The sequence below is a fragment of the Tinamus guttatus genome, unplaced genomic scaffold (genome assembly GCF_059628265.1).
Source record: "Tinamus guttatus ecotype Peru unplaced genomic scaffold, ASM5962826v1 Tinamus_guttatus_pri_ptg000530l, whole genome shotgun sequence".
Taxonomy (NCBI): domain Eukaryota; kingdom Metazoa; phylum Chordata; class Aves; order Tinamiformes; family Tinamidae; genus Tinamus; species Tinamus guttatus.
Genome location: NW_028289064.1, coordinates 6,025,585 through 6,053,268, shown reverse-complemented (window position 1 = coordinate 6,053,268; position 27,684 = coordinate 6,025,585). Strand labels below are relative to the sequence as shown.

General features: G+C 39.2%; 1 protein-coding gene across 1 annotated transcript in view; it reads right to left on the bottom strand.

Annotated features, from left to right (window-relative positions):
- Positions 1 to 265: 265 nt before the first annotated feature.
- Positions 266 to 27,684, bottom strand: part of DNAJC1 (DnaJ heat shock protein family (Hsp40) member C1) — a 97,704-nt gene continuing 70,285 nt past the window's right edge. The window contains exons 9-12 of the mRNA XM_088533983.1: positions 13,099 to 13,218; positions 1,830 to 1,878; positions 1,049 to 1,536; positions 266 to 351 (exon numbers count right to left, since the gene is read on the bottom strand). Of these exons, the coding sequence (XP_088390109.1) occupies positions 283 to 351; positions 1,049 to 1,536; positions 1,830 to 1,878; positions 13,099 to 13,218 (726 nt within the window). The 3' untranslated portion in view covers positions 266 to 282. The remainder of the gene's footprint in view (positions 352 to 1,048; positions 1,537 to 1,829; positions 1,879 to 13,098; positions 13,219 to 27,684) is intronic.

Below are 27,684 nucleotides of genomic sequence, written 5' to 3'. Positions count from 1 at the left end.
GTCCGGCAGCGGCGGCGCCGCCAGGCCCAGGGCGCCTGGAAAAGGGTCCCTGGCCCCAGATCCTGGCGCCAGGGGCTGTGGGAGCCGCTCTCGGATACAGAAAGAGCCTCCACTGGCAACACACACAGCATCAGCGAGATGGCATCAGATTTATTGATACTTCCTTTTACTAAGGCACATGACGTATAGAAATAGCGAGGTACAAAAACGCAGGTTCCTGCACATGAGATTTGAAAAAAAAATCTGCTGACAAAGACATCAAGTTTCTTCTGCTGAGAACATTCAGTTTTTAGCCATTTTTTTCTTTTGTACCAGTTCAACAAGCAACTTGTATCTTGCTATACACTCCTCCTAAAAGGAAAAGCAAAAATGTTAATTAAAATTTGATACATCATTAATATTGCTTTAACAGCATACACTACCTCACTGTGGGAGAAAGGATGTTGTTTTTTTTTTTTTAATTATTATTCATATACTGAATTTCAAAAGGAGAATCTACATCTAGTGAAAAAAGAGTCCCCCCCATTCCCCTCCCCGCCCACGGCCCCTGCTCTCCCCGCTGCATTTTTGCCACAAATAAACCCAGGAATTTCTGCAGCGACAGGGACCGGGAGGCAGCAGGGAGCAGCGCCACGGAGGGGGACAAAGGGACGTTAAGGAGCCCCTGGGCCTGCAGCTGGGTCACTCGTGCTGTTCACTGAGATGGGCTGAGAACAACACTGTGAAAGTGAGAGCAAAGCAGGTCACCAGCCCCTGGTTACTCGCTGTGGAATAAAAGTTGTTTAAAATCTAATTTGTCCTGCAGGTATTTTAAGTAAAACACAAGATATTTCTACTTTTCCTATCATACAGCAAATAGAATCAAATGCAAATATTAAATTTAAAAAAACCACAGTAATGTTCTTAAGGTTACGCTCTGGCTGATAGGTGCAAGCAGGGCTAAAGCCTCCACCTCTCTGCCCGGCCCCTCAGTTCCTCACAGTCACTAACTGGCCGGGTGGCCTGTTCCCTGTGGCTGACTCGGGTGCAAGCAGACGGGTGACTGTACCTTACTTTTTCCAGGAACACATTTTGCTATTTTATCCCAGCGATCTGTTGTTCCCTTCGGGTGCTGCTGCAGGGCCATTTCGAGCAGTTTCTGCTGATTTTGAGTCCACAGCTCCTCCGCGGTTCGGCTCCGCTCGCGCCTCCTGCTCTCCTCGTCGCTCTCTTCGTCCTGCTCTGCACTGTCAAAGTCCTTCTGGCGCCTCCCCCTGCCCTTCTCTCCCGGGACCTCTTTGGCTGCTGCTGGGACCATTTCGGGTCCCCTGATAACTTTCCGCTTGCGCTGCCTGGTTTCGCTGCTCTCCGTGTGATCCGCTTGGAGCCCCAGCTGCTCCGGGACGCGATGGTCGCTCCCCTCCTGCTCCTCCTCCTCCTCCTCCTCTTCCTCACCTCGCTCTCGCTGCGTGATTATGTGGTCGGGCAAGTTCGGGCCGACTTTGACATTCCTGGAGTTTTGGGCCAGGCTCTTCAGCTCCGAGAGCCTGATGATACCTGTTAGGAATATTGCTGCACTTAGTAAGAACCAACTACAAGCAAAAAGGGAATTGCCTGGGAAAAATATTTAAAAAGGTAGCTGGAGTGGTACAGGGAGAAGGCAAAGCTCATATGGCTTAAGGGCTTAGGGACAATGTTTATCCAGCCTGGACGCGACCCTGTGCCACGTGCCCGAGCGTCCCTGCTTAGCAGGGGGGTTTGGGCTGGCTCTCCAGAGGGCCCTTCCACCCCCAGCCTCCCTGTGATGCTGCCGACGCTGCCCCTCGCTCCCCGCGCGCGGCCGGACCCACCTGGCGCGCTCGCCACGGCCGCCTTCGCCTGCTTGGCCTTCACCGTCACCTGTGCGCAGGGGAAGGAGACAGGGGAGACAAAATGACTGCTTTTAAAGTTACATTATGTGGCTTTTGAAGATGCTGTGAGCAGCTCAGCCCACCGCTGCAGCACTGTGCACATGGGAAGCCCTCACGGGCAGTAACTAACTTGGCAGATCTTGTCCTTTTAAAAGTATTCTTCGTTTGTTTAAATAATGTAAGCAATGCTACACATTTCTGTTACTACCCCCATAACAATCGCTACCACTTTGGTACTTAAATTTTCTTCTTTCATTGTTAAACCCTCAATCTCTAACCTGTTATCTCTAATACTGAACAAAGGCCCACGCGATGCAGCCTGCTGGCCGGCACTCAGCCCCGAAACGTAGCGGGGCGACTGCCAAGCCCCACCACAGCCCTCCTAAATCCTGATAATTCAGGAAAAACATTTTCTGTGCACGGAGATCCACAGGATGGAGAGCTGTCTGCTGCCACTCCTGTGTTTGTTCTAAATCTGTGTGTCGGGTGAAAGGCAGCATCAGACTGAAGAGCTGAAGCCAGGAAACGAGCAGGTTTTCTCCCCACCCTGAACTAGGAGGCCCCTTTTTCCAAACTTCCCCACACTGCTGGATAAACCCTACGGGTAAGAACGAGCACAAGTTCCCTTTAAAATGGAGCTTCTTCTAATCACTTAAACACGACTGTGTTACCTGCAGTGATCTAAACCCCGTAACTCAAGTACCAGCTACAGCTGAATGCATCTTAAAATGCACAACTTAAAGAAATGCTCTGATTTCTTAGTATTGAAAATATATTATGAATGTTGGGTGTTAGTTCAGAATTATACGGTCTTTGGGCAAAGGTAGACACTGGAATTAACTACCCTGAGGCATCAGGACACCCGGAGTTTGCAGCTTAGCCCAGGGTTGCTGCCGGCGGGCGCGAGGCGGCCTGTGAGGGCCGGCCCATTCCCACCTTCGGGATGTTCCCGTTCCGTTGGAACGGGACGCCGGGCAGCCAAACAGCAAATGCACCAGCCGCAGGGCCGGGAATTCCTCCACGCAGGATCACGTTTCCCTGCGGTGGGAATCACAGAGCTCCGCAGCACGGCACAGCCGCTGCGGCTTGAGCCGGGGACGCGCCGACGCCTGCAGAGCAGCGAGCCCCGCGCGGGGCGGCACCGCTGCGCCCGCACACGGGACGGCAACGCTCAGGAGCCCTGTCCCGCGCCAGGTTTCCCAGCACGTGTCACGTAGCGCCCTTCGGCACCTTCTGTTTCTAGTCTCTGTTTGGTTCTTCCCTCCCAGGTTGCTGCCCATGGTGTTACGGGACCTTGCTTAGAAAAGTGCTGGAACTCCTTAAAAAGGTGATTGTAAGACTTGACGGTCAGACTTAAGCAAAATAATTTATCTCCCCCAAATCAAACTCCATCTTTAAGATTATTAAATTTAAATGAAAATGTGATGAACAAAAAATCCCAGTCCTAATTAAAAACAAAAAACCCTCAGTCGGAGGTAGCTGCCTGGCATGGATAATTCCAGCTTCCACTGTTGCAGCACAACAAAGTTTTGATCCTTTGAAGACAAGGCCTCATAATACTAAGAGGTACTGATATTTATAATGGGAAATATTAGCTTTGCCTGTAGGATGCGTGACCCTGTTTCTGAATCAACAGGATAGATCACCTGAAACAGGGGATCTGCCAACAGAAATCATCTTCCCTGAAGTCCGAGTTCATACCAGTTAAAACATTTGGGTCCCCGCTGCATTATTAGCACCGGAGTGTCCCTATAGGGCCAGGGCTGTAGGAAGGACAGAGCAGGAGCCCCCATCCCTGGCTGCTGATCAGGCTCCACCGTGGCCACGGGCTATACAGGATTCTGTTAACACAAACTGGCCTGTAACAGATTATTCTGAAAAGAGTGAGGAGAACTTGTCACACAGCCGAGCAGCAAATCCTTGGGCACTTACTGCAGCGCTGCAGTGAATTTGCTGGGAATGTCACAGGGCATCACCTATGTTCACGTACGCCAGGCAGCTGCTTCTAAACCATTTTACTGTTTTTGAAACACTTCCTTCAAAAGATGTGCAGGCAACTTAGCCAAGAAAAGAGAGAAGAGATTGCCCTGAACTGAAACACATCGGAATAAATTTTGAGCAAAGACAAAGACAGACCCATGAGTTGTTATCTCGGCGACACTGCTCCATTTTCAGGACATGGAACCCCTGACACATTAAGAGGTTTGCAATTATCGCTTTGTCCTTCAATCTGAGACCGCACGTGCAACAAACTTTGCAAGGGCTGCAACTCAGGACCTTGGATTCAAGCTTCCTCTACAAGAGGCATGTTCCCAAATCAGCCTATCTTCGGTGTCCCATAATAGATACTAATTTTGCTGTAATCTATTTAAATTAGAACCTAAAGCAGCCCTCCTCCTAAACAGGGAAGGTTTTAGTTTTAGATCTTAAGGGTATTGCACATTCTCCCCTAGGTGTAAAACAGCCTCCGGTAGCACCTTGGGTATCTTCTGTGCTTATGCTGACACAGCAAAAGAATCACATCGTGTCAGTATTAACTTTTAAGGGATTATTAGGAACTCACCTGTGTGGGATGTCTGAAATCTGTATTTCCATTTGATTTAACTATTGACCTTGCCACTCAGATTTGCAGTCTTTACTGATGTCAGTTCCTCCCTTTCTGACATCCTTAATACCAATTTAGGGTTCTTCACCAGTGATAATAGTAATATCTAGCGGCTGGGTCCATAGCACTTTTAAAAAGCAGAAGTTGCTCCGTTGCTTTTTCTATTCCATTTCTTACCATACTTTAATTATTATTCTTTCCCAAGGTAACAGATCACTTGTTTGGAAAAAACATTCTTCAATGTATAAAGTAGTTGTAGAAATGCTGCTCTAACCACTGCCATTGTTAGTGCATAATGCTGTAAAATGGAAGTTTTCATGTAAATTACGAGTTTCATCCTTATTCTGGCAAGTTGTGCTAACAGACTGCTTACTGACAACAGCCTTCACCACAGAAGCGTGAGTCAGTCCATAGGAAATCCTGTGTCTGGGGACACGATAGAAACTAAGGATCCAGACTATGGAAATGATCTAAAACTGCAGAAGTCAGGACAGAAGGGACAGGTCTCATGTTCCTGCACACATTCATAGTGCTGAAGAGCCCAACTGCATTACTCTATAGGAAGCAACTTCAAATATTACTACTCCTATGCACAAGTAACTAAAGCATCTTTGTAGTCCGGCGGCTAACAGAAGCCACAAATTAAGCCCAGTAACAGTGTTCAACGCAGCAGGTTGTCTCAGACAGGGAATATGATAAAAAGAGTTGGTTACAGCAAAATACGGAAGTAGAAACTGAACCCTCTTAGAACGGGACCTACAGAAAGTTTCCTTCTGAGAACTCCCTTTTGGCTTCAGTTTCAACAGTTCTTCAGCTACAAAAGGTTTTACTCAAAGAAAGTAGGACTACCTTGATATCTGCAATGACAGCCACACAGAGCTTCCTGCTTCTTGTGTCACTTGCAGTTAGATCCAGATCCCAAGCAGTCCAGATCCCAAGACCAGATGCTACTGAACAAGACACCTAAAACATTCGTGTTTTAGGTCATCCGAGTGATGACCTCACTGAGCTGAGGAAAACTGCAGGTGTTGATAGAGTTGTTTGCTGTTCCCAGCAGCTTCCTGAGCAGCCGCTGTCAGTACCTGCTCCAGCAGCAGCAGCTTCCAGGAGCTCGCGCTCCCGCTCGGCCGGCCGCTGCCTCTGTGCGTGTCCTCCACGTGTTCATGCTGTGCAGGAAAGGCAACATCTGCCAGCTATGGGAAAAGCTCTTCACAGAGAGCTTGTGAGGAGCTAGGGCTAACACGCAGCAATGAAGAATATCTTCAATCTGAGAAGCTGACTAGGGTAAAAAACAAAGAAAGCCAAACAGAAGGATTTAAATTCCTTCCTGGCTTTGCCTCAGCAGTAGTTTTTATGGATCCAACCTTCCAGAAGAGCAGAGAAGAAACAGCCAAATACGAAGTTAGAAGCAAAAAAATTACCATGCTGCACCTCTCTTCAAATCTAGGGCTTCTGGTGGCTTTCTCAGAACAACCATAATTATTTAAAGAACTGTTTGGCCTAATTCAAATAATAATAATGACCCAATCCTTTATTTTCATGCAATATACTCAAAACTTACACTTTATAAATAGTTTTCCCTTCTAGAGACTTGACAAGCTGCTGAGCTGCCTTCCAATTTTAGCAGGTCAGTGAAACTTTAAGCACTGAAACATCAAGCCAAATCACTCTGCACTTTTGGCAAGTATCCTTCTTTGCAACTTACTACATTGCTTGAAACTAAATTTTTCACCTTTTGGAAATTTTTTTTTTTTTGGCACTGCTTATAGCAGTTTGCTTATTAGCTTCTTTCTGATTTGTGCAGAAGTGTGCACACACTGGTGTGTGTCTGCAGTGAAAGTTACATGTTGAATTTAATGCTAACACAGCGCACGCAGGTTTTCAGCACTCTTGGAAGAGCTAAGTGACGTGTTATGAATTTTAACCAAATCTGCTTAGTCCAACCAGTTGCAGCAGTTCCCAGCTCTGCCAGAGCAGATGGGAGGAGGCAGTTGCCAGAGCAGAGAGGGAAACAACCGTGAGTCTGAACATGCAGCAGTTAAATCCTTTCCTGGGAGCTAGATTTGGATTCTGCAATGGGGTTCAAGCCCAGCTCCCCAGGAAAGGTGACGTGTAAGAGGTTACTGGCTTTAGCACCTCACTTTAAAAGCTTCTGTGTATGAAAGTTGTTGCACTGTCTTCTGTAAGGAGGTCTCTCCCTGAAGTGCCAGGGATGCTCTGGTCATGCTTTCCCAATCATGACTCTCAGACATCAATGACAAGAAGATCAATGCTTTCTGCCTCTGGGTATAAAAGGTGTCATGTTGCCCAGCTCTTCTGAGACAGGGGAACTGTGGGGATGCACAGGAGGGACCTGCATCGCAAGGAAACAGCCAACAGCCCCACGCTCCTCTCCCTTTCTGGGATGTCTGCAGGATTGCACAGCTGTTTTGAAGGTGGCACACTCAGACTGAGGCACCTACATACCACCTAGATCCCATTTTGGATATTAATACCTTTTTTTGGACCTGGACCAGAGCTAAGTGCTCATACTTCAGTGAGCAACAGGAAGACCTGTTGCTCAATCACATGCCAAACGCTAGAAGTCAACATTTCAGAATATCAAAAAATTCCAGTACCTGAGTTACCACAGTGCATGAAATGAAATACAAAACAGGAAAATTCTTGATTTCCAAAAGCAAAAAGAAGCCAATGAATTCATTTAATTTCATGTATGGCCTGTTTCTTGCACAGAAGTTTCCTTGCTGATAAGCATCTCTCAAAAGCAAGAAACCCATCTGATAGTGGAAAGCACTGCCTATCTGACAGTGGCAAGTGCAGGGAGCACGTGCTCCCAAGCCACACTCCAGGGCTGAAACTTGCTCTTGGACGTACAAGAGACACCAAGAGCAGGAGCCCTCTCTCTCCCCTGCCGTGCGCCGTGGGGCCTCCTGCCAACTGGGCCTGTCTGCTCAAATACACCCACCTGCCTTTTGTTGTGCTGCCTGCCGTCCTCCTCCTGCACAAGCAGCAAATCCCCACCACTCTGCTTTTACTACACAAATGCATGAGATTAGTGACTGCAGGAGCAAACAGAATCAGTTTAAATCCTGCAAGACAAGTGAATGATATTACTTCACAAGTATGAAATCTGAGATCTCTTTGCCTTTAATTTAAAAAACCTGTAGCTAATAATCACATTAAAGTCTGTTTGGCATGCCAGACAGCTTTTACTTCCTCTGTTATTTTTACAATTTGAATGGCCTTTGTAGTTACTAAAATTAATTTATGCCTTTCAGCAAACATTTTTTAAAACTTTTTTTTTTAATCTAACAGTATAGGTATTATCAAGTACAATACACTTCTATAATCTCACATGTAAGTGCTTTTTCTCCACTTTTGAATTAATCAAAAGCTAACTATCACTTATTTAAAATTTCCATAAAGGCTTGGCATTTGTCAAAATCAAACAATTTCTTTTTGAAGAAAAAAAGTCTTAAAACTTCCTTCACAATTTATAGTGTATTATGGGTATTCATATTGTTTAGAAAATTCAAATGTACCTTTTAAATTTTGTTTTAAAAGGTCAATTATTTCCTTAAGTATTGAAGGACAGGAATGAGAACTAACCCTGAAGCAACAAATTCAGCAAGGAAAATGGGTCAAAGAACAGATGTTTAGAGGATGACAGAGAGCAGTGGCACAGGTAACCAGGTCAGCAGGCAGGAACTCTGATTAGAGTAAACCAAACTCCATTTCCCTTCCATAATCAAAATACTTGAAAATCTAATTTATACCATCAGCCAACTGCAACAAAAATGACTTAAAAAGCTGTAGATACTTTCGATTGCAAAAGCAATAAAATCTCATTGTATTAATTCAGTTGGAAAATATCTTTAGGGGAAAAGATTGATAAATCCCCACTAAGTACATAATAAAATGAGAACTGCCAATTTAAATAATTAAGCATGCTGATAAAATGAGCACAGCCTAACTCATCTATTTTGGGTTGATTATTCATTATTTAATATTGTTAACTGTGTAATTTCCTCAAAACTTAAGTACTTGTTTATGACAAACAACTTTAACGGCAGTAGAAAAAGCACCTGAAAGATGCTTTGCGGGAAGTACTGAATTTAAGAACAGACAAGTTAAGGTATACGCAGTGATTAGTAACCAAATATCTGGCTTTAATTTTACATTTTAAAAAGGGAGTTCACACATGCTTCCAATTGAAGGAAGGTTTCGTTTCCTCCCCCTTTCCTCCTAGATATCTTGCACTTGTTAGTCTAATCACAGACCGTATGAAGGGAAGGGCCTAACCTCAGGCAGAACCTCTACACTGATGTCGTTTCTCACAGGTGTTTGACTGTCCTGTCAGATTGAAGACTCCACAGCCTCCTTCAGCAGCTTCTTCCTCTGCTCCACCTTCATTGCAATTCTTTGTCCCTTTTCCTCTGAATCTGTGGCAACTACCCAATTTGGGGTAACATCTTCTTGCCCTACACATATGATGAAGGAAGAACACAAATCTCCACAGTGCTCCTTTCCTATGTCTGAAGACCAAAGCCCCCACTTTCATGTTTTCTTTCAGTTCAACAACATGAATTCCTTCACAATTTTTCCTTGTAGGTCACACTTTACAAACCTCATATTCTCTTTTAGCTTTGCTAAATTCTATACAAGTGAGTCATGTGCTCAAGTGCAATACTGAAATCTGGACTCAAACTGAGGATGTGAATGGAGCTGGCACACTGTCCTGTTTGCACAGCTCAGTAGCATGTTTCCTTGGCTGCTTTTACAACAACATGCCATTTGTTGACATGTATTTAGCTCACTATTTCCTCTAATTGCTCTTTCTCCTCTACTTTCTAAGAGCTGCTACTAGCCAGTTGTTCCCCATCTTTTAATTGTGAACCTGGTCACCTTCTCTCTGTATGACCTTGTGTACATTATCTGTGCAATTTCACCCCACTCTTTGCATATAATTTCTCCAATTTGCCCTGATCTTTTTGAATTTTATCTACCAATATACTCACAGTTCCTCTTATCTTTGTAGGAGCTACAAATCATGAACAGACCTGAGAAGCACTCACATCCTCCTCATCCAGGAGGGTCCATTCTTTCCCTTTGACAGTGATTTGACGCTGATGATTTCTGCAAAATTTGTTGGGTGGATGCCCCACTCGTGCAGTAGTGGCTCCATATGACACACTATGACACTGCCTGATCCCAGACAGTAAGATATGAGCAACTGAAAAGGGACCAGAAACTCCAAGCTTGTCTTTAATTATATTAATATACTAACATATTAATATATTAATAAAATTAATATTAAAATATTATTCACATATTAATAATATCAAGTGAAAAACATTATGGAGAGCTTCTGCTATTAAGAAAAGCATCAACAACCACATTTTCGTTAGACAAGAACATGGTGTGAACATTTGCTCACTGGGTTCTGAGATATCAAAAGTCAGGTTCTAGCAAAATCAAGAACTTTTTTTCCAAGCAGAACAAGTCTCTCTGGGAATGAAGAACAGACACAAACTTTTCAGGCCTTCTTTATAAGCAAAAAAAAATCAATGCTAAAGATGCAATGAGAGGCTTTCTTCTAGGCCGTTCGAAAACTCCCAAACAAAACCACAGACCTAAGTTAAAGCAACACCATGTAGTCAAAAAGTTGACCGAAGTCAGATACACTCACATCAAATCACTTTCTTTTTCTCTTCAGAAACTGCAGAGCAAACCAGCACTGTTTGATACATGAATTTACTTTTAAAAATAGGAAAAGAGTTTTAGACATTCTAAAATTGAATTTCTTTGGGATTGGAGGAATGAATGAATGAATTTCACTGAGGCTCTTCTGGTACGTATGAAGGACTTCACCCTTTTCTACAAAAAATACTGAAATATTTTTCTACCCCTTTCTGCTGAGACATAAAGCTAGTGGGATTACTTCACGAGGCCTTGAGAGAGAGGCATCATCAGAGAGATCATTTGGAATGGATTACTTCTTTGTACTATTTTTATTGACACCTTTCTAGCTAATCTACTGATAGAAAGGCTTTCAATGCTTAAAAATCACATGTAAACAAATAAACTGTAGCTGGTAAATGTGTTCTCTAACTATGAAAGGAAAAGCAAGATGTACTGTTCTCCCATAAAGTCTCAAGAGCAAACAAGCAGAAATTAGTTTGAAGTTTTAAAAAAGAATATCCTGTATCACAAGAAAGTAGGAAAGACATTATTTTCCTTTTTTTTTTTTTTTTTTCATTTGTTTTGCTGTTAGGAGAAAAAGAAGCTTACTTGCCAAATTCTCACACACACACAAACTCTCTCCTGCTCATGTTAGATTAGTGGTAAATAAGGAATTTCTAAGTTGTAGGAAGTTCCGCGTTATGCTATACAGGCTATTTCAAAACAGAAATCTATCTCCCTGCACCTCCTCCTGTGGAAACAGGGAACACTTTGGCCAGTACACACTGCCTGCATATACAAACACTTCTTTCCTTGTACAAAAACAACAGGAGTTATTTCTCTGGCTCTCCCATAACATTTTTTTTTCTTTCTATCATGGTGGTGCCCAATCAAACTAAGCTTAGGAAACCTTGCTGTAAATTTATACTTTATGTCTCTTTTGACAAGAATAAAGGATAAACTGTACATCTTGCTCAGTAACTCAGTGGATATACCTTAAGTAGTTTCCGTTTAAATGTTCCCAATACTGATGCAGTAATTTGAGAACCAGAGAAAAATTCAGGAAGCTTTTAAGTGTTGCCTCTTAAAACTCAATCACTAACTGTGTGATGCAGTGATAAAAGTAACAGAGACATTAGTAACAAACCTAAGTCCAAAAAGCTGAACTAGCAATATCAATAGTGGGAAATCTTCAGGGAAATAAAAAAAAAGTGTGGAGAACACTTACAGTTGGAGGTCACCAGAAGTAAACACAGAATATGCTCAGACCCTTCTTCATACATTAAAATCCCTCCCAAGACTCCTTTTTTCATGCAAAGAAAAATGACAGTTCTTAGCATGTGCACCTTTCTTGCATTTCCCTACCCAGTTCACTGAAAAAAATGATGATGTTTCTCAAGACGTCTCTCCTAATGGAAGAAGCAATTGACCTTCACTTTTCTTTCCAGGACTGGACATATGCAACTACAGTGTCCAAATAATGCTAAGCAAAAGGTTCTTTATAAAACAATCCTTTTGACACCTGCTTCAAATCAGAAAGCAGATACAAAAGGCAGTCTTTGAATTTGGTTAGTTTTCTAATGGCAGATGTAGAAGCATGTTTGCATTAGCAGTACCAATCAGTTTCTCAAAGTAATCTCAAAGATTTTTTCCATGCACACAGCATATTATCAAGTGAAATAATTTAACTATTAAAATCTGGAAAGTAAAATATAGCATTTTTAAAAATGCCATCCTAATTTAATACTATGATGCACAACATGAAACTGATTTTCAAAATAATTAGCTTTCATTTGCATAACAGCTTAGTAACTTCTTGCTTATGTTCATATCAAGACCCCCAGAACTTATCCACAAATGATTTATCTTGTTCTAAAATGATGTATCTTGTTCTAAAATAAAATAGCTGTTTTTCTAGTGTGTATGAGTAACATAATTATATAGATGCATTAAATCTTTAAAAATAGCATTTGAAAATATCTTTTGCTGATTATGTCAACAGGAATAATTTAAAAAAAAAAAAAAAATAGGACCTTGCAAATTGCCCAGGAGGTTATAGTGGTTTAATGTTTCACTCTAGCCAAAGACTTTGCTTCCCATCCCATTATTTAAGATAAATGCTGAAATATAATAAATAAGGAACATCTAATCTCAAAATGTACATCGACAAATTTAAACAGTATTCTCATTAACCCTTCCCAGAACCTTTTAAATAGGGTCAGCGGAAAGGGCTTTCAAATGGTCCTCAGCAGACATGGTACATCATGTTCTAGTAATCTATTGCTTAAAAAGGAAAAGTCTTTTACAGCCTAGCCCCAGAGGGTTTTAAGATCATAACACTAAAAATCTATAAGTACAAACTTTCTTTGATATATGGTTCAATACTATAAAATATAAATTAACAAGGATATTAATCATTTTCCATAATAACCACACTATAATCTAGAAAAATGGACCAAAATAGAATCATACATACCGCTCGTTTCATAGTTGGCAAAGATATTCCAGTTTAATTACTCAAAAGCACCTGTCTAAACACCATTAGCTCATCCACATAGTTTGCAGGGACCGGCGTAAAACAGAAACGTAATCTTTAACCCATCACACAAATATTCTCTTGTAGTTGGAGGACGTGGCTACAAAAAAACAGCCCTGTTTTAGCTGTTCGTGGGCCACAGTAGCTCAAGGCTCTGCGCACCAGAATGCCCCCCACAGCTGATCAGTTACAGCTGCTAATTGTGGAGCAGGAGACCGGCTGACATCTGCTTCTTGCAGAGTTAGTTAATGGTTCACTTCCAGGTCCTAAAAGGATTGTAGCCTCTCTCAAAAGGCAGTGCCGGCCCCGTATACGCCTGCCTCCTACACTGCCTGCCTGGTGCTGGTTTGTCACCCGCCACACAATGCAAATCCGGGTGAACTCACATCTGCCACCGATCGACCCAATTCGTGAGCAATCTTTTCCCATCGACCTGGGGTCCCCCCTGGGAACTTAACCATACTTCTTGTCAGCTGGCTGAGGTCCTCTTCTGTCCACTCGGGTGCCTGCAAAACATTTGTACAACATTCATTACACCAGGATATTGGACACATTTTTGTGGGGTAAAATACTGAAGAAAATATATGATATGTATTTATCAAACCATGTAAAAACCAAAAAACCCAACCAATTTAGTAATTTCAAATATCTGGGTATCACCGCTTCATTTCATTGCAGAAAATGCATAAAAACAACAGGAAAACAGTAAAGTATTACAAAGCCTTAATGTTTTTAAAAAAGCATTTTCCATATAATCTACATTGACCTATTTAATTTTTATTTACAATATATAAATGCATATACAGTACAACAATGCAGAGTAAAGATCAAAAGCAACAATATTTCTATTAAAGATTAAATTACAGTTTGAAATAAAAAATGCTGGCTTTTTTTTAATTTCAAATGCAAGATTTGTTCCAAGCAAAAGAAAAGATATTCATTTTTATATATTTAAAAGCTGTAAATAGAACAATCACTCTAGCTTTTTGCTGCTGTAATCACTGTATATTTTAGCTTCCCTGGATGACTGAGAGGTGAAATCTGTTGATTCCAAGACCCCGCCAGGACTCCTAAACAAAAAGCCCACACAAAGCCCCAGTCATGCTACGACAGCAAACCCAAGGGTTCTAAAATTCAATAACCAAAACACATTAAAATGTTTTACTCTAGCAGCATCCCACAACCTGTTAGAAACAACCTTCCTCATAATGGCCCAGTAAAAGGGGACAAAGCCAGGAAGGGCACCCAATTACCGCGGCTAAGGCGCGCGGCGCTGCCCCCTCACAGCGCGGGGCCCGTAACCACCTCTGACACTCGCAGCATCTCTGGCAGCGACTCTGGAGCTCAGCCTTTGTCACAAGCACCGGTTTGCCATTTTTATTTATTTTTGAGGCATTCCGTATGACATACCTCCTCTCATCACCACTTCCGATAATGAACGGGCACATATCACGCCGTTTGCCTCACAGAGCCGTCAGCAGCCAACAACAGTCAGAGGTGAGTGACCCCAGGGACCATCTCCACCACTGCAGCAAAGCTCCTGCCTGACACTAATCCCGCCTGTCACTCTCCCACCGAGCGCTAACCGCACTGACATCCGCCTGCCGCACCGCGGGCTTAACGGGCCAGTCCTGACTTTTTACTGTCTCCCCCAATCAATGGCTCCGGCGTGCTCTTTTCACCATGTCCAAATGGCAGCTTCACTCATAATCAAAGTGCACTGCTCCTGTTAAAGGGCTTCCCGAAAGGCTCCACCATTTGCATTCATTTGCAAAGCAAACTACTTTTATTCACTTTGTTCTGCTATCAAGAGTGTTCCCTGAAGCAGATAAATTGGCATAAATACAACCTGCCACTTAAAAGACAGTAAATAATAGCCAATAGTAGCAAGGATTTCATCAATCGCTCTGGTTTGGACCCGTGTAGTCCTTTATTCAAAGCTGAAAGCCCCAGACATTCATATTTGTATAGCTTTTAATACAAGTGTAAAATTCACCATCTATGCATCCTATGATGATTTAAACATAACATGTTTAAATAACGGGTGTACGTGCATGTGAGATCTCACACATACGTTACATATATAACCACATAATTACACTCTGGCCTATAGAAGATGTGCGAAACACACCGCAGATCTCCACATTGCACAATAACTTTTATTAATTTATTGTACTAAAAAAACATACTTCGTATAATATTTTACTCAAAAATATTTCCTTGAGATTTTTAGAAAGGAAGTTTGGGGATACTGAACACTCTACTTCTAAAAATAAAATTTCATCACTATAATTTACATCAAAATATTTTAAAATAAGACTTTGGTTAAAAAACCCTCTTCAAAAATTAGTGAAAAACTTCCTACAGCAAACATTTTTGCATGCAATTTACTTTCGGAAAACGAAGGCACAGTTATTCTTTCTAACCATACCTAAAGCATATCTGAACCACCACACGCAGAAATCAAGATGATCTTTTCAGTGATGCACATACATTGGGAAGCTTTCTGTTATGTTTTATTTTTAGACTTTTTTGGTAAGTTTTGATTGGGCAGTGTGCTCAAAACTTTAATACCATTTCTAAATATTGCAGAATTCACGAGCTTATCTCCCTAAATAACTAACAAAGCTACAATCATTCTGTAGATCTGTAAGTAATTACATGGCTAACTCAAAGCACAGGAATTCATTAGCTAAAGTAAAATACCGATATGTTAATCTTACTTCAATCCAACGATAATTTTAAGATGGAAAAAAAAAACTGAAACACTTATGAATTTGGACAACTTTGAAAAAGCTTGTAGAAAATCTGCTGTTAACCATTACAGCTGTAAAGACCTTTTGTGAATTCGCAGCTCCCCCGCAACAGTTAATTGTGTCTTTAGATGCAACAGCGCCTACTGTGCCCCAGCTCCTACAAGCGGCTATGAGGGTGGTCATGGTGTGAATGTGTTCTGCCCCTTCTAATCTGCAGCCAACGGTAACTGCGAGAGTCAAACGAATGCATAAACATACTGCTTTGTCACCTAAAACCATGTGTGTCCAATATCACTGGGACACTGCGCCAAAATTCATCTCTACAGTAAAGTAATGGAAGACACCACATGGTGAGGGGACAGCTGTTGTGACTACACAAGCATTCAGATTTTGCATCAGAAAAGCCCCGTTCTGGGATTAACTCTCCATCCTGAATACGAAATGGAAAGTACACAGAGTTATGGTCTATGGTCTTTAAAATGAAAATAAACAAGTGTAAATATTAAAAAATTCATAGCATCCACTCAAATGATATCCCCTTAATATGGTTTACTGCACTTAGCTCACACGCTCACGGTTCAGCCAAACCGCTTTGCGCCTTCTAGAGGGAATATGAATGCGGTTTATTGCTGAGAGCACGGGCACCCCTTCCTAGCAATTCCACACCACCTCTCTCAGCGTGGCACAGTTTACATACCAAGATTACACTAAATATAAAACCTCTATTTTTCATTGACATTAAGAGCTATTTTTTAGAAAACAAATGCTGCTTTATTAACAAGAAAGCCATTTGTTTAAAATCTGGCCAGAATTTTGTGCTAAATTTCATCTGATTTTAGTTAATTCACTATTTTGTGCACTTTTATTCCCTGATTCTTCAAATGAACCATGAAGAGGCATCTATTTAAAAGTGAAATACCTAAACATTTGTAGAACAGAGTCCTAGTAAACTCCCAGACAGTTCCGTAATTCAGAAAATAATAGGCCTACAGGTTGCTGGTGCTTCTGCCCAGTAACAGGATATAAGAACAGGATATAAAAGTATTCTCAATTTAATTTCTGGATCATAAGATCTTACTCTCCTTGTATTATTCTTCCATATTCTTGCTTTAAAAATCTGCTGCAGTCAGACTTCAGCTTTGTGATCCAGCTATGTGATGAACTCTAAAGATATCCTTAAGTTACAACACAGTAGTATTAACCTGAACTCATATTCAAAGTCTCAACATATTCCCACAGACCTTGCTCAAATCCAAGCTGCTTTATCATGAACATTGAGATAGGCAACAGCAACGTAAGGAGAGCTATAGTGTTTTGGACCAAGGGTCCAGCTGGGCCATTAAGCTGTGTGGAAAGCTGTACTACGTGCTTGGTGCCAACGGGAAGGCCTGGGTTTATTACTCATCTTTTCCATCCCCACTCTACTTTGAAAACAACAGGAGCCACATGCAGATATCAAGAGTACGAGCAAGGTAAGTTCCCCAAATAACTTTCAGATCTTCCAATTATTTTCAGCTCACATCATTTCCTTAGCCTGATAAGGTTCATCTATTTAGTAACCATCAACAAACCTCTTTTTCAAAGGCTTATCCAGTCTTCTCTGAATCAACCTAAACTTTCTGGATCTGCAAGGCTCCTCCTATCCATTACAGAGGAGCACCTCACTTTGTTGCTTCTGAAGCTGGCTCCTGCTAGCTTTGATGACCCCAACATCTTGTTTTTGAATGAAGAATCAGCAAATAGTCCATTTCTATTCACCTTCACTTACAGTTTTGATTAAAATACTGCTCTAAAATATTCCCTCGTTGCTTTTAGGCTAAAGAAACCTAGCCTACTCAACTGGTTTCTCATGTAAAACCTATTTCGTACCTTATATTATCCTTGATGCCTTTTTCTAAACCTTCTCTAATTCTAATATATCCTCTTTGAGATGAGATACCAAAACTGGACACAGTATTCAAGGAAGAATTAACCATCCATTTATACAGTGGGATAATGATGCTTCTCTTTCTTCTCTATTCCTTTCTCAAAAAAATCTAACACCAGATTTTTTTTGAATGATATGGAGTGGTGTTTTCTTTAAACCAGCAGTCATAATGCCTAATATCTCACTCCTTAGCAATCACGGCCAGCTCAGAGCCCATCATTTTTTGCATAAACTTAGAATAGTCACCCCCTGTATCAACACTTGCAACTTTATTTTTACTTACAAGCAAATACTCTTCTGCCATTTTGTTGCCCAGCCCCTCAAAGTCATAAGCTCAGACTGCAGTTCTGAACTATCTGCTCTCATCTTCACTATCCCAAACAGCTGTACCATGGGCAAACTCTCTCACTTCAGTGTTAACCCTTCTGGAAAGTCAAATAGACTCTATCCATCAAATCACCTTTTCCATGTATATTTATCAACTTTTCAAAGACATCCAGAAGATTTAAGGCACTTTCTTTTATAGAAGCAATATTCTTATTTATCTGATGCTCACTAAGTTTATTTCTTATTTCAGTTTCTGTGATTTTCAACTACACAGATATCAGGCATGCAGGCCTGCAAGTTCCCTGAAAAACAGTAAAAAATTAGTAAATAAATAGAAATAATGTCACATTTACCAAAGCTTAGTCTTCAAACAGCCATGAAAATAAATAGTTAATTCAATTATTTCACCCTGGAATTTTGTTTGAACTGTTGGTGAGTTCCTCTTCCTAGAAACTTAACTCATTTAATGTTAAACATTGTATTGGTTTAGTATAAAGGAACCTTTGAGATACATAATTATTAATTTTAGATTTTTTTAAACAAAGATAAAGATGGGACTTTTAAGAGGTGAGTTTTTCTAGGTCTTCCGTGGTTTAAAAAGCAGTTTTCAGAGTCATTTCAATTAGCGCTGTCCTGTATCATCTGGATCACCTACAGACTTGCAGTTCACCACACCACCTCTTCAGTGTTAAAGAGATCCTCACACAAACACACAAGAAGCTCCACTGGTGAGCTTCAGCAGCAACAAACATGTATCTCTAACTTTCTTTGATTATATATCACTCTAAAGTTCTTCCCTTTATCTTATAATCACTTTATCTCTTTAAGGAGTCTTGCTGACAGAACCTGCCAAAAGCTTTATGAAACACAAGTAGTCTAAAAAGATATTCACTAAATTCATACTTTTTCATACATAAATTCATATATAATTTTTACTATTATTTATAACTCAGTTCATCTACTAATACGATTAATTCCATCCAATCACCCAGTACAGAAATAACTACTCTGCAATTCCCAGAATCTTACAAGAAAATTCAAAAATTGGTATCCTGTTTCCATCTCTCATTCCAGACTCTATTTAGTAATAGCTAAAATATTAACAGCAGTGTTTAAACGTGAAGCCTTCACTTAGTGGTTTAAGGCCAGGCAGTGGACTGAATACTTCAATCTTAAGCAATCTCCCAACTCACTTCCCACAAATGATGGGAAACATTACTCTACAGTAAACACAAGTGAAAAGGGACTTTAAGTGTTAACATCTTCTTGAAAATAGTAAATGATCAAACTATAAACTGATTTTACAAATTCTTTGGCAGGGTTCTTTCATCTGCTTTGTTTGAAAGAAGTCGGTAGCGTTTGTATTATTAACAAGATGATCCTCCAAGTCCTTTGGCCTTGGCCTTAATACCTCTCAGTAAGGATTTGCATTTGACTTGCAGATCTTACGTTCTTTTGCATAAAGCTTTCCCTTTTCAAATATTTTTTTATTTTTTACTCCACATTTTTTTCTCCACTTAAACAGCTCTGTTCACCTTTTTGCGCGAGATGTGAATAAATTATTTCAAACAGAATGGTCTTGAGCTTTTTTTCTACTGACTACCATACCGATAAAGTTACATTTTGACAAACTTTTCTGAAAGTTTCTAGGAGTCTTTAAACCCATCCTAAGTCCAGGATAACAGATTTTTTTTCTTTTTTTTTTTTTTTTTTTAAAAAAGCTCTAATTTTACTTCAAGGGTTAAATCATATTTAAAAATAAAATTCAAATATGTTCATCAACTTTATGTTAGTATAGCAGCTTTCCTTATGTTTCTGACCAAACAAAAACAGATGACCTCTATACAGGAACATCAACTAAAAACATTGTTTTCAAGTATGTTTCACAGTTAATGCACGCCAAAAATGAATTATTTTTAAGCATTTCCACTTGAAAGCTGTATCTGTATGTACCTATATATTGACTGGTAAATCTTGGCAGGGAAAACTTAGTGAAAAATAGATTCTCCCCCCACCAGTGACAGTAGTATTCACAGTGCTGTCAGGCTAGCCCTAGTTATATTATAATCTACACCATCACACTGAAAAAGTTGTGTTCTAATAGACAAAGAACCAGAGAAGAGGATAAAAAGGAAGGATAAATCAAGATAAGAAGCAGCTATGTGAAGCAGTAAGAGAATTTTTTCAAGTTATGACAACACTTAGAAACTTGCAGATATGCCAAAACAGAAGTAATTAGTTAGTAATTAGAATTAGAATTAATCTGACAGAAGAGGCAGCAAGAAAGTGACTTAAAATGAAAGAGTGGATACTCACAAGACGATTGCTATTATATTCATTTTAAAGTCTCCAGCTTCACTCCCAGCCATTGGCACTTATGTGCCTTTCTCCTAGACTAAGCAGCTCTGTAATACCAAGTACTTTCTCCAGTAAAGACACCTGCTAAATTAAAAGGTTTGTCCCTCTATATTAAAATGTGCCATTTCCAGACCTTGAATAATTTATATAGCTTTTCTCTCTATCTGGTTTCTACCTTTTTTCATGTAACTCTAGAATTACACCAAGGAGTTTGAAACTGATCTTTCACACCTTTTCCTTCTCATTACTAACTGCTACTTAAGGATTTAAGAGCAAGGAGGGATTTTAATAAAAAACGCTCCATTTCATCTTTAAAAAAGTCTGTACAGAAAAGCAATCCTGAGTAGCAATAACAGTGTTTTAGGTTTTGCAGAACAAGAAGCTTTCAAAAGACATGTCTAAATTATTTTCATAGAAGTATTTTGTCAACAGAACTGTTGCAAATACAAAAATGCTCTACAATACTGAGCTGATAAGAACTAGTCATGGATATGAATTGTTCAAATATCAGCTTAATGCTATGTCCCCTGAAAAACAGAGGAAACAAGAATGAACAAAATATTTCAGCATTTTCTTGTAAGTATTTTTAGCATATGACAGAAATTAAGTGAAAATTTTAAGGTAAAAATGGCAGCATCCATTCTTTGTATTTACAAGAAGGTTAGAAGAATTTCTTGGTCTCCTCTGCAGGAGTAAAACTGCAGGAGTAAAAGAAGCAGTACTCACCATAGCAGGGCAAACGACAGCTTTAAAGTAAAACCTATGAGTACAGCAGCATGCAAACGTACTTCCAAAAGAAATAAACTGTTATCTATTTGGTATAACAAAAAAACTGGCTAGATTTTATTCATAGGTTTTTTTTTCTTTCCTTTTTTTTTTCATTTTATCTTTCCTTGCCTTTTTTTGGCCATGCCCATAAAACGCCTGCCATTAAAGCGGATCTGAAGTAGCTTATAAAAAAGAAAAATCTTCCATGGGTAATATGCATTCTAAAGATGTATGTGACCGAGGCCTCCTTTAAAAGGCAACATCTATTGGTTGCCTCCGCTGAAATACTGAAAGGCCTTTCATGAACACAAAGGTTCAAAGAGTTCACAGACAAAAGTGACAATTCCATAAAATATATAGATAAAATGAGCATTTATGAAAAAGACACACAAACAAGTACAAAGTTATTAGAGCACAAATAGCCTCACTTTAAGTCAGAGAATTATTTTACTAGACAGTCCTCAAATAGTAACAGAAATCTAAATTAAATGACCAACTTTCTACTGTTTCTTTCTTCAATAAAAGAGAGGCATTTTGAATATGATTTCTATTTCAGTTTTCCTTGATAAGGAAAGATATAGCTCATATTTTGTTTCTCTCAGAACACTTTCTTCTGTTAAAAAAACAGGCATTACCCTTACATTCTTTGAGAATATAGTTAAAGGTGATAACTTTATGTTAAGTACATACCACTTAACATTCTCGTATTTTGAAACACAAAGCCCTATTAAAAAGAGCTAAAATTGAGTGAAGGCATTGGTACTTTGTATGTTAGGAAATCATTAACAGATTACAAACATTTTAAAACTAATCACTTAGAGCTTACAACAGCTTCTTCAGTGTTACACTTCCCTAAATCCTATATGGCTTGGAAAAAAAAAAAAAAAAAAAAAAAAAAAAAACAGATTTAACAACAATAATGCAGAAATGCACCCCAAATCCCCTGAACTCCTCCGTGCAGTCCATATATACATGCAGGGTATCCCACCTGCCATCACGCCAGGCACTCCTCACCACATCACTGCTGCCATGAAAACACCAGAAAAAAATCTATTTTTCCTACACCTCTATTCTTCTTTCCCTCTTAAACAGAAGCACCAGCTGTGCTGATACTGTTGTGTGGAGAATACCAAGCTATCATGTTGAGACAGAAATGGAAAGACTGTTCAAGAAAGGCTTCTCCGCCACAATCTAACTAAGCTGCTGTGTCCTCACCAAAATCAGGAGTATTCAGCATCTAATACCTGGGTCGCTCTGCAATCTTTGAGCATGTTCACAGGAGGAAAGAGAACTAGATCTCTCACAGCAGATTCCTGCCCTCAGCTATAGATTTGGTAAACACATATCTCTGTTATGTAGTATTAGGATAGGATACCAGGAAAAAAAAATGGTATTTTAAAATGCTGGTTCCTCAAAGAGGTAAACATCTCTAAAGAATTTTAAGAGCAGAATCAGGCAAAAGGGTAACTATGAACTTCAGTGTTATTTGGAAATTAAAAAAAAAAAAAAAGCAACTGATACCACCGAAAATGAAATAAGGTCTCTCCAGAGACTGCGACACATGGAATAGTAATACATGACATGAGGAAATAACCAACTCCCCTTACGCAAAAATTTGAGATGGGAATTTCACAGTATAGGAAAGTTGTGTGGTGATAATACAGTCTTTAGCTATTTAAAGCCTTTTCTCATTCTTAACCCCTCACTTCTGACAGCAAAAGGGCTTGCAAATCATATCAGGAAACTAATGCAGGTATAAAAAAGCACATGGTTCTTAGGCAGGGTTTTGTTTAATACAGATTGGTTCTTTGATCCTGTGCACTGTTATATAGCATGTCACAGAAGTAGGACATGAGCACCTAGGCTTTAATTTATCATAAATAGAGAATATCTAAAACATAAAAGTGTCTTTCATTGTGCTGGAAGGGCCTGCAGGAGAAGAGTTCAGAGAAGAAGAAGGACCTTACACCAATGCTGATGAGACATCTTTAAATTTCAACAGGAATTATGAGAACACTGTCAGGACCTCACTATCTAGGAAGTTCTCTCTGGTACTAACACACAAAAACTTAAATTAATTCCATTTATTTTTACCACATATTGACACAAATCATTTTCATGTTTAAAAAGCAGCTAAAACCAAAACATACTAATTTGTTATATCTAGTGACATACACTCGAAAAGGCCACTCTACCTTTAGCATTATGTTCTCTTTTCACACAGTGTTCTACTGCATGTTCAATCCAGGTCTAGTTTGAAGCTTTTTTTAAACACACAGCAGTTAACATTGTGAAATAAGTGGAGAAGTTTTTCAAACAACTACATTACTATAATGCAATCTGAATATTTATATATTATAAAAATAATTCAATAAAAATAAATTCATGAAAATGAAAAATAAATGAAAAAATAAGAAATCATTCAAATTATGACTTCTTTCAAGGATGCTGAACTAAAAATATTCTCAAATGTTCTGTAGTTGTTATAAAAATGCAATTACTTAAATTGCTTTTTATTTTCTGCTCATTATTATGACAAACCATGGAGGTGGGGAGGAAGGACAAAATGGTATTTCTTGCCATATTCTCAAAATCAAATCTACATTCCATCACGCCAGAAAATGTCAAAAATAAATGGTTAATAAGTATAACGCCAAAATTACTATTTGAGTCAATGTAATTGAACAGAAATTAAAATGTATTTTTAATTTCATGTTACAGCTTAACTGGTAACATTTGGCAGAAAGTGTTAACTCATTTTTTAATTGTTAGATGCTTCAAGGCAATTTTTTTAATGCAGAAAAAAGTGAGAAGCTCTTCAGTAAATTTGATTGTAGGACACTCAGGCATGCAGATCAAATAAACTACAGGTTGAACAGGTAATTAGGTTTGGCCTGTGATACATTTATCTGGAGACAAATTTCCAAAGAAAGGGAGTAAATGTTTTCAGTTTAATTCTCTCTCTCCATTTGGACTTTTAATGCAGTTTTAAAGTATTTCCATTTGTTAGAGAACATGAAATCACAAAGCCTCTAGAATACACATGAATTCTCTGGTAAAATGACTTTTGTGACTTTCCTAAACCTCAGTAAATAGCTACATAGGGCAGTAGATCTGCAACAGACTGCAGGTGGTAACTTTTTTCAGAATTGCTTGATACATTTAAAATCTTTGGTCATGCTTTTAAATGCTACAGAAGATAAGCCCGAAGGTATGCAGATACCTTAAAGCATATGATTAGGCTTTATTAGAAACAAGTGTTTTCCTTGCCAGGTTATTATTTGTCTCATGAAATACTAAGCAGAATTTTCCCTTGCATGTAGAACTGCTTTGGGCAGTATACTTTTATTTATCTACTTCAGGATAACATGGCATGTTATGAATGTTTTCAAAACACTAACATATGGTATGAAACAAAACAAAACAAAAAACCCTCAGATACACTAAAACATACCAGTTTCAAAGACTGTTTCATAATAAAGTAGATCTTACTACACTACTGATCTTTTTGAGTCACTGATTCTGTCCACTGTCCACTTCCATCCTTTATCCAGCTTTTTTGTCTTCTCTCTGCCTTTCAAATGTATTTGCATTATCTACAAACCTTCTGTTTTCTAGTTTATGTGTCCAAAAAAAAATTGTTTCTTTCTTTTCCTGTTAAGGACTCTTGTAATAGCCATCTCTAACTGTTCAATACAGTTGTCCCTGAAATCCACAGTTTTCCTGTAAGAATTCTGAATGTTTATTGGTATTCTACCTCAATCTCTATCTTCAAAACCTGATTACCTGAAAGGCACAGCTACATGAAGCTACTGGCTCCAGTGTATGTTCATAAATCTGTTTCCTACTCCCCAAATACCTGTAGGATACCTCTAGTTAATCTTTACCTAGCATATGCATATGAACTTTCAAGTTAGATGACTTTAACAAACTTCAACCATTCAAGCACTTGCCATTATACAGAAATCCTCAGGCCTTTTCCACCTATTGTTTTTAATCTCCACAGTACCAAGCAACAGCCTATGCTTTTTTCTGTACATGATCTATTATCCTGATTACTTTATCTAAGGAACTATCAGGAATATTAGGTATAATCTGTCACTAAAACGTTCTGATACTTTCTCCATAAAAATCTGTCAGCATCTTAAATATATAAGCCAGCAGAGCAGTGACAATCTGAGGCGACGACTGTCCGCAACGCAGGGCGCTGGCCACTGTGAGGCCCTGCGGCACCCGCAAGGCCCCATGGAGTCCACCCGCTGCCTCTCCCTTTTGCTTCAGCTTCCCTCAAGGCACTCACCCGAGGGGCCTCCCTGCGGGGGCCCTTTGGGGCTTCAACGGAGGGGTCTCCTCACTGATATTACTCATGCTCCCTCTCTGGGCTCGCTGGAGGGGATCACGAATCATCCCATGACATGGGATCTCATGATGAATTCAGCCCATGAATGATCCCAGACAGAGCAGCACAGACAAAGCCAGGGCACCAGTTTTAGACAAGCAGGCAATGAGGAAAATGGGCCAAGTCTTCCACTCTTCTCAAGGATTTGGATATCACTGTCTACAACTTAGTTTAGCGAACTCTTCAAATGTTCAAGCCCTTGATATTTCACAAGAATCCTCAGGTCTTTTCATCTGCTTTTAATCTCTGCAGTGCTAATCAAGAGACTAGACGCTCTCAGTCTGGACCTAATCTGTTAGCTTGATTTCCTTATCTGAGGAACTATTGTATCATCAAGAGAATTAGCTTTAACTGCCCACTAAAACCTTTGATGCTTTTCTCATAAAAATTCATTCAAATTTTAAATATACAAGCTAATATTACATGCTTTCAAAGCAGGTTTTCTGATTAAAACAGCATTCATAAAGTAATCCAACTGAACATAGGGGAATCTCATCTGAAGCATCATGATCCCATTTCTTTTTGTCCTATCAAATCAAATGGCTTAAATTTAAAGCAGAAATGACTAGCCATTTTTATACCTTAGTGCTAATGTTCTTCCTGGTTCTCAATAAATCTACCACACATCTTTTCAACTTTGTCTGTTCTACTGGTAACTTGGTTTTTGCTTTGCCTCCTTACCCAGAAGGACTTTGAATACGACCTCACTTTCATATAGGATTAAATAGGGGGTTCTGTTAAGTTGTAGACTCTCAGCAGTTTTCTTGAATATAGAATATGCTTCAAGCTTTCCTAATCACCAGGAATCTTCTATTTCCCATTTTCTGTACAGACAAAAGTATGGTATGTTCTGCTGATAGGCCTTCCAGTTCGAGAACTTTGACAAACACAACACTTAGCCATGAATACTTGCTTTTTCAACTCATTAATTAACAGAACTAGTTCAGATTTAAACTGTGAGATATTTTACCTATCCAAATATAACCTAATAGTGCTTTATTATGGGACGTTCATTCAAAAGACTTTCCTATTGAGACATATTGCCCTTTTCTCAAGATTTAATCTGTTTTCAAACCAACAGCTCTAGTCTTCTGTTTAAAAATCCCCATTAAAATATGTAGTATTTCAAATATTTTCCTTAAGTCATATTCTAAATTCTGACGCACTTTATCATGCTTCTTAAATTATCCAAAAACTTTTACATTTTTTTCTTTGCTTTTGTTTACTGTTGGCAACCTGTTTCACCTACTTTCAAAAACCTTAAGTAATTTATTCAAATTATAATACAAAGAGAGGCAACAAAACAGAAAGTAATCTCAGCTTTCCCCAACAAAATTAGTTCAACACTACAGTTAATGGCCGCATAACATTCTTCTTTCTACATCAAGCACAACTGAATTCGATTGTTCCTATATGAAAAATAAAGCTTAGCTGCAATGTGCTGTTTCTCACGGTGTGCCATCATTAAGAGTGCTATCCTCGTTTGCAGGTTTGGGCAAGTAATATATAGTCCAGTAATGTTTTATAAAGAAAGGTTCAGGCCAAATAATTTACCTCAATTCAAAACATGCTTAACTTTAAATATGGACACAACTGCGACTGATTTAAATGGAATGTAATTGCATGGTTAAATGTGCAGAACTGAGTTTTGAAGGCTGAAAGGTGATCTTTTCAAGACTGCATCCAACCTGTCAAAAACTATACAGAAAATGGCTAATAACTAGATTCAGCTTGTCCAAAAATTCCTAAGTGACAAAACAGCAATGACAGTATTATTCAGCGAATCCAAAGCAGGATCTTATCTTTACTGGAAAGATCGAGCAGCCCACATTGACTAGTTTACTTGTAGATGTTGGACTTTACCCTGCATTATAATTTCAGTAAACAAATTTAACTAGAAATCATTATAGCCATTGTCTGAAGAAGAGAAGCAAAGTAGCAGCACTTGACATGGGAAAGAAGAGAATTTGCTGAAACTGATCAGATTTTACCCTGTTTATCTGGGAAAGAAGATATAAAAACATCTTTTTTTTACACTTATAAATTAAAACTAGATTAATTTGTGGCTAAATTTATTCTCCAATTTAAAGATGGCAGAACTCGCACTAAGAAAAGTAAGAAACTTCAAACCGGCATTACAGAGCTGAGAAAAGAAGCAATGAATATAGCACTGCAGAAGTCAGTGTCATAAACTGCAAATTCTTTCTCATCCTGAAGTTGTAGATCTTGTGAAAATCCCATTTTCAGGCACATTTATAATGCGTGCCTTTCATTTATTGGTGATTTTACAAGGACAGAGTGTGCAAGAGATGGCCTCTCCTTGGGATCAATCCTCTCTATTGGATGGGAGGAACAAGTGGGACAAGGCCACCATGATTAACTAGCCCTCATACCTTCCTCCAGCTTCTTCCCCTTATTTCTTTCCCTTGTACCACTA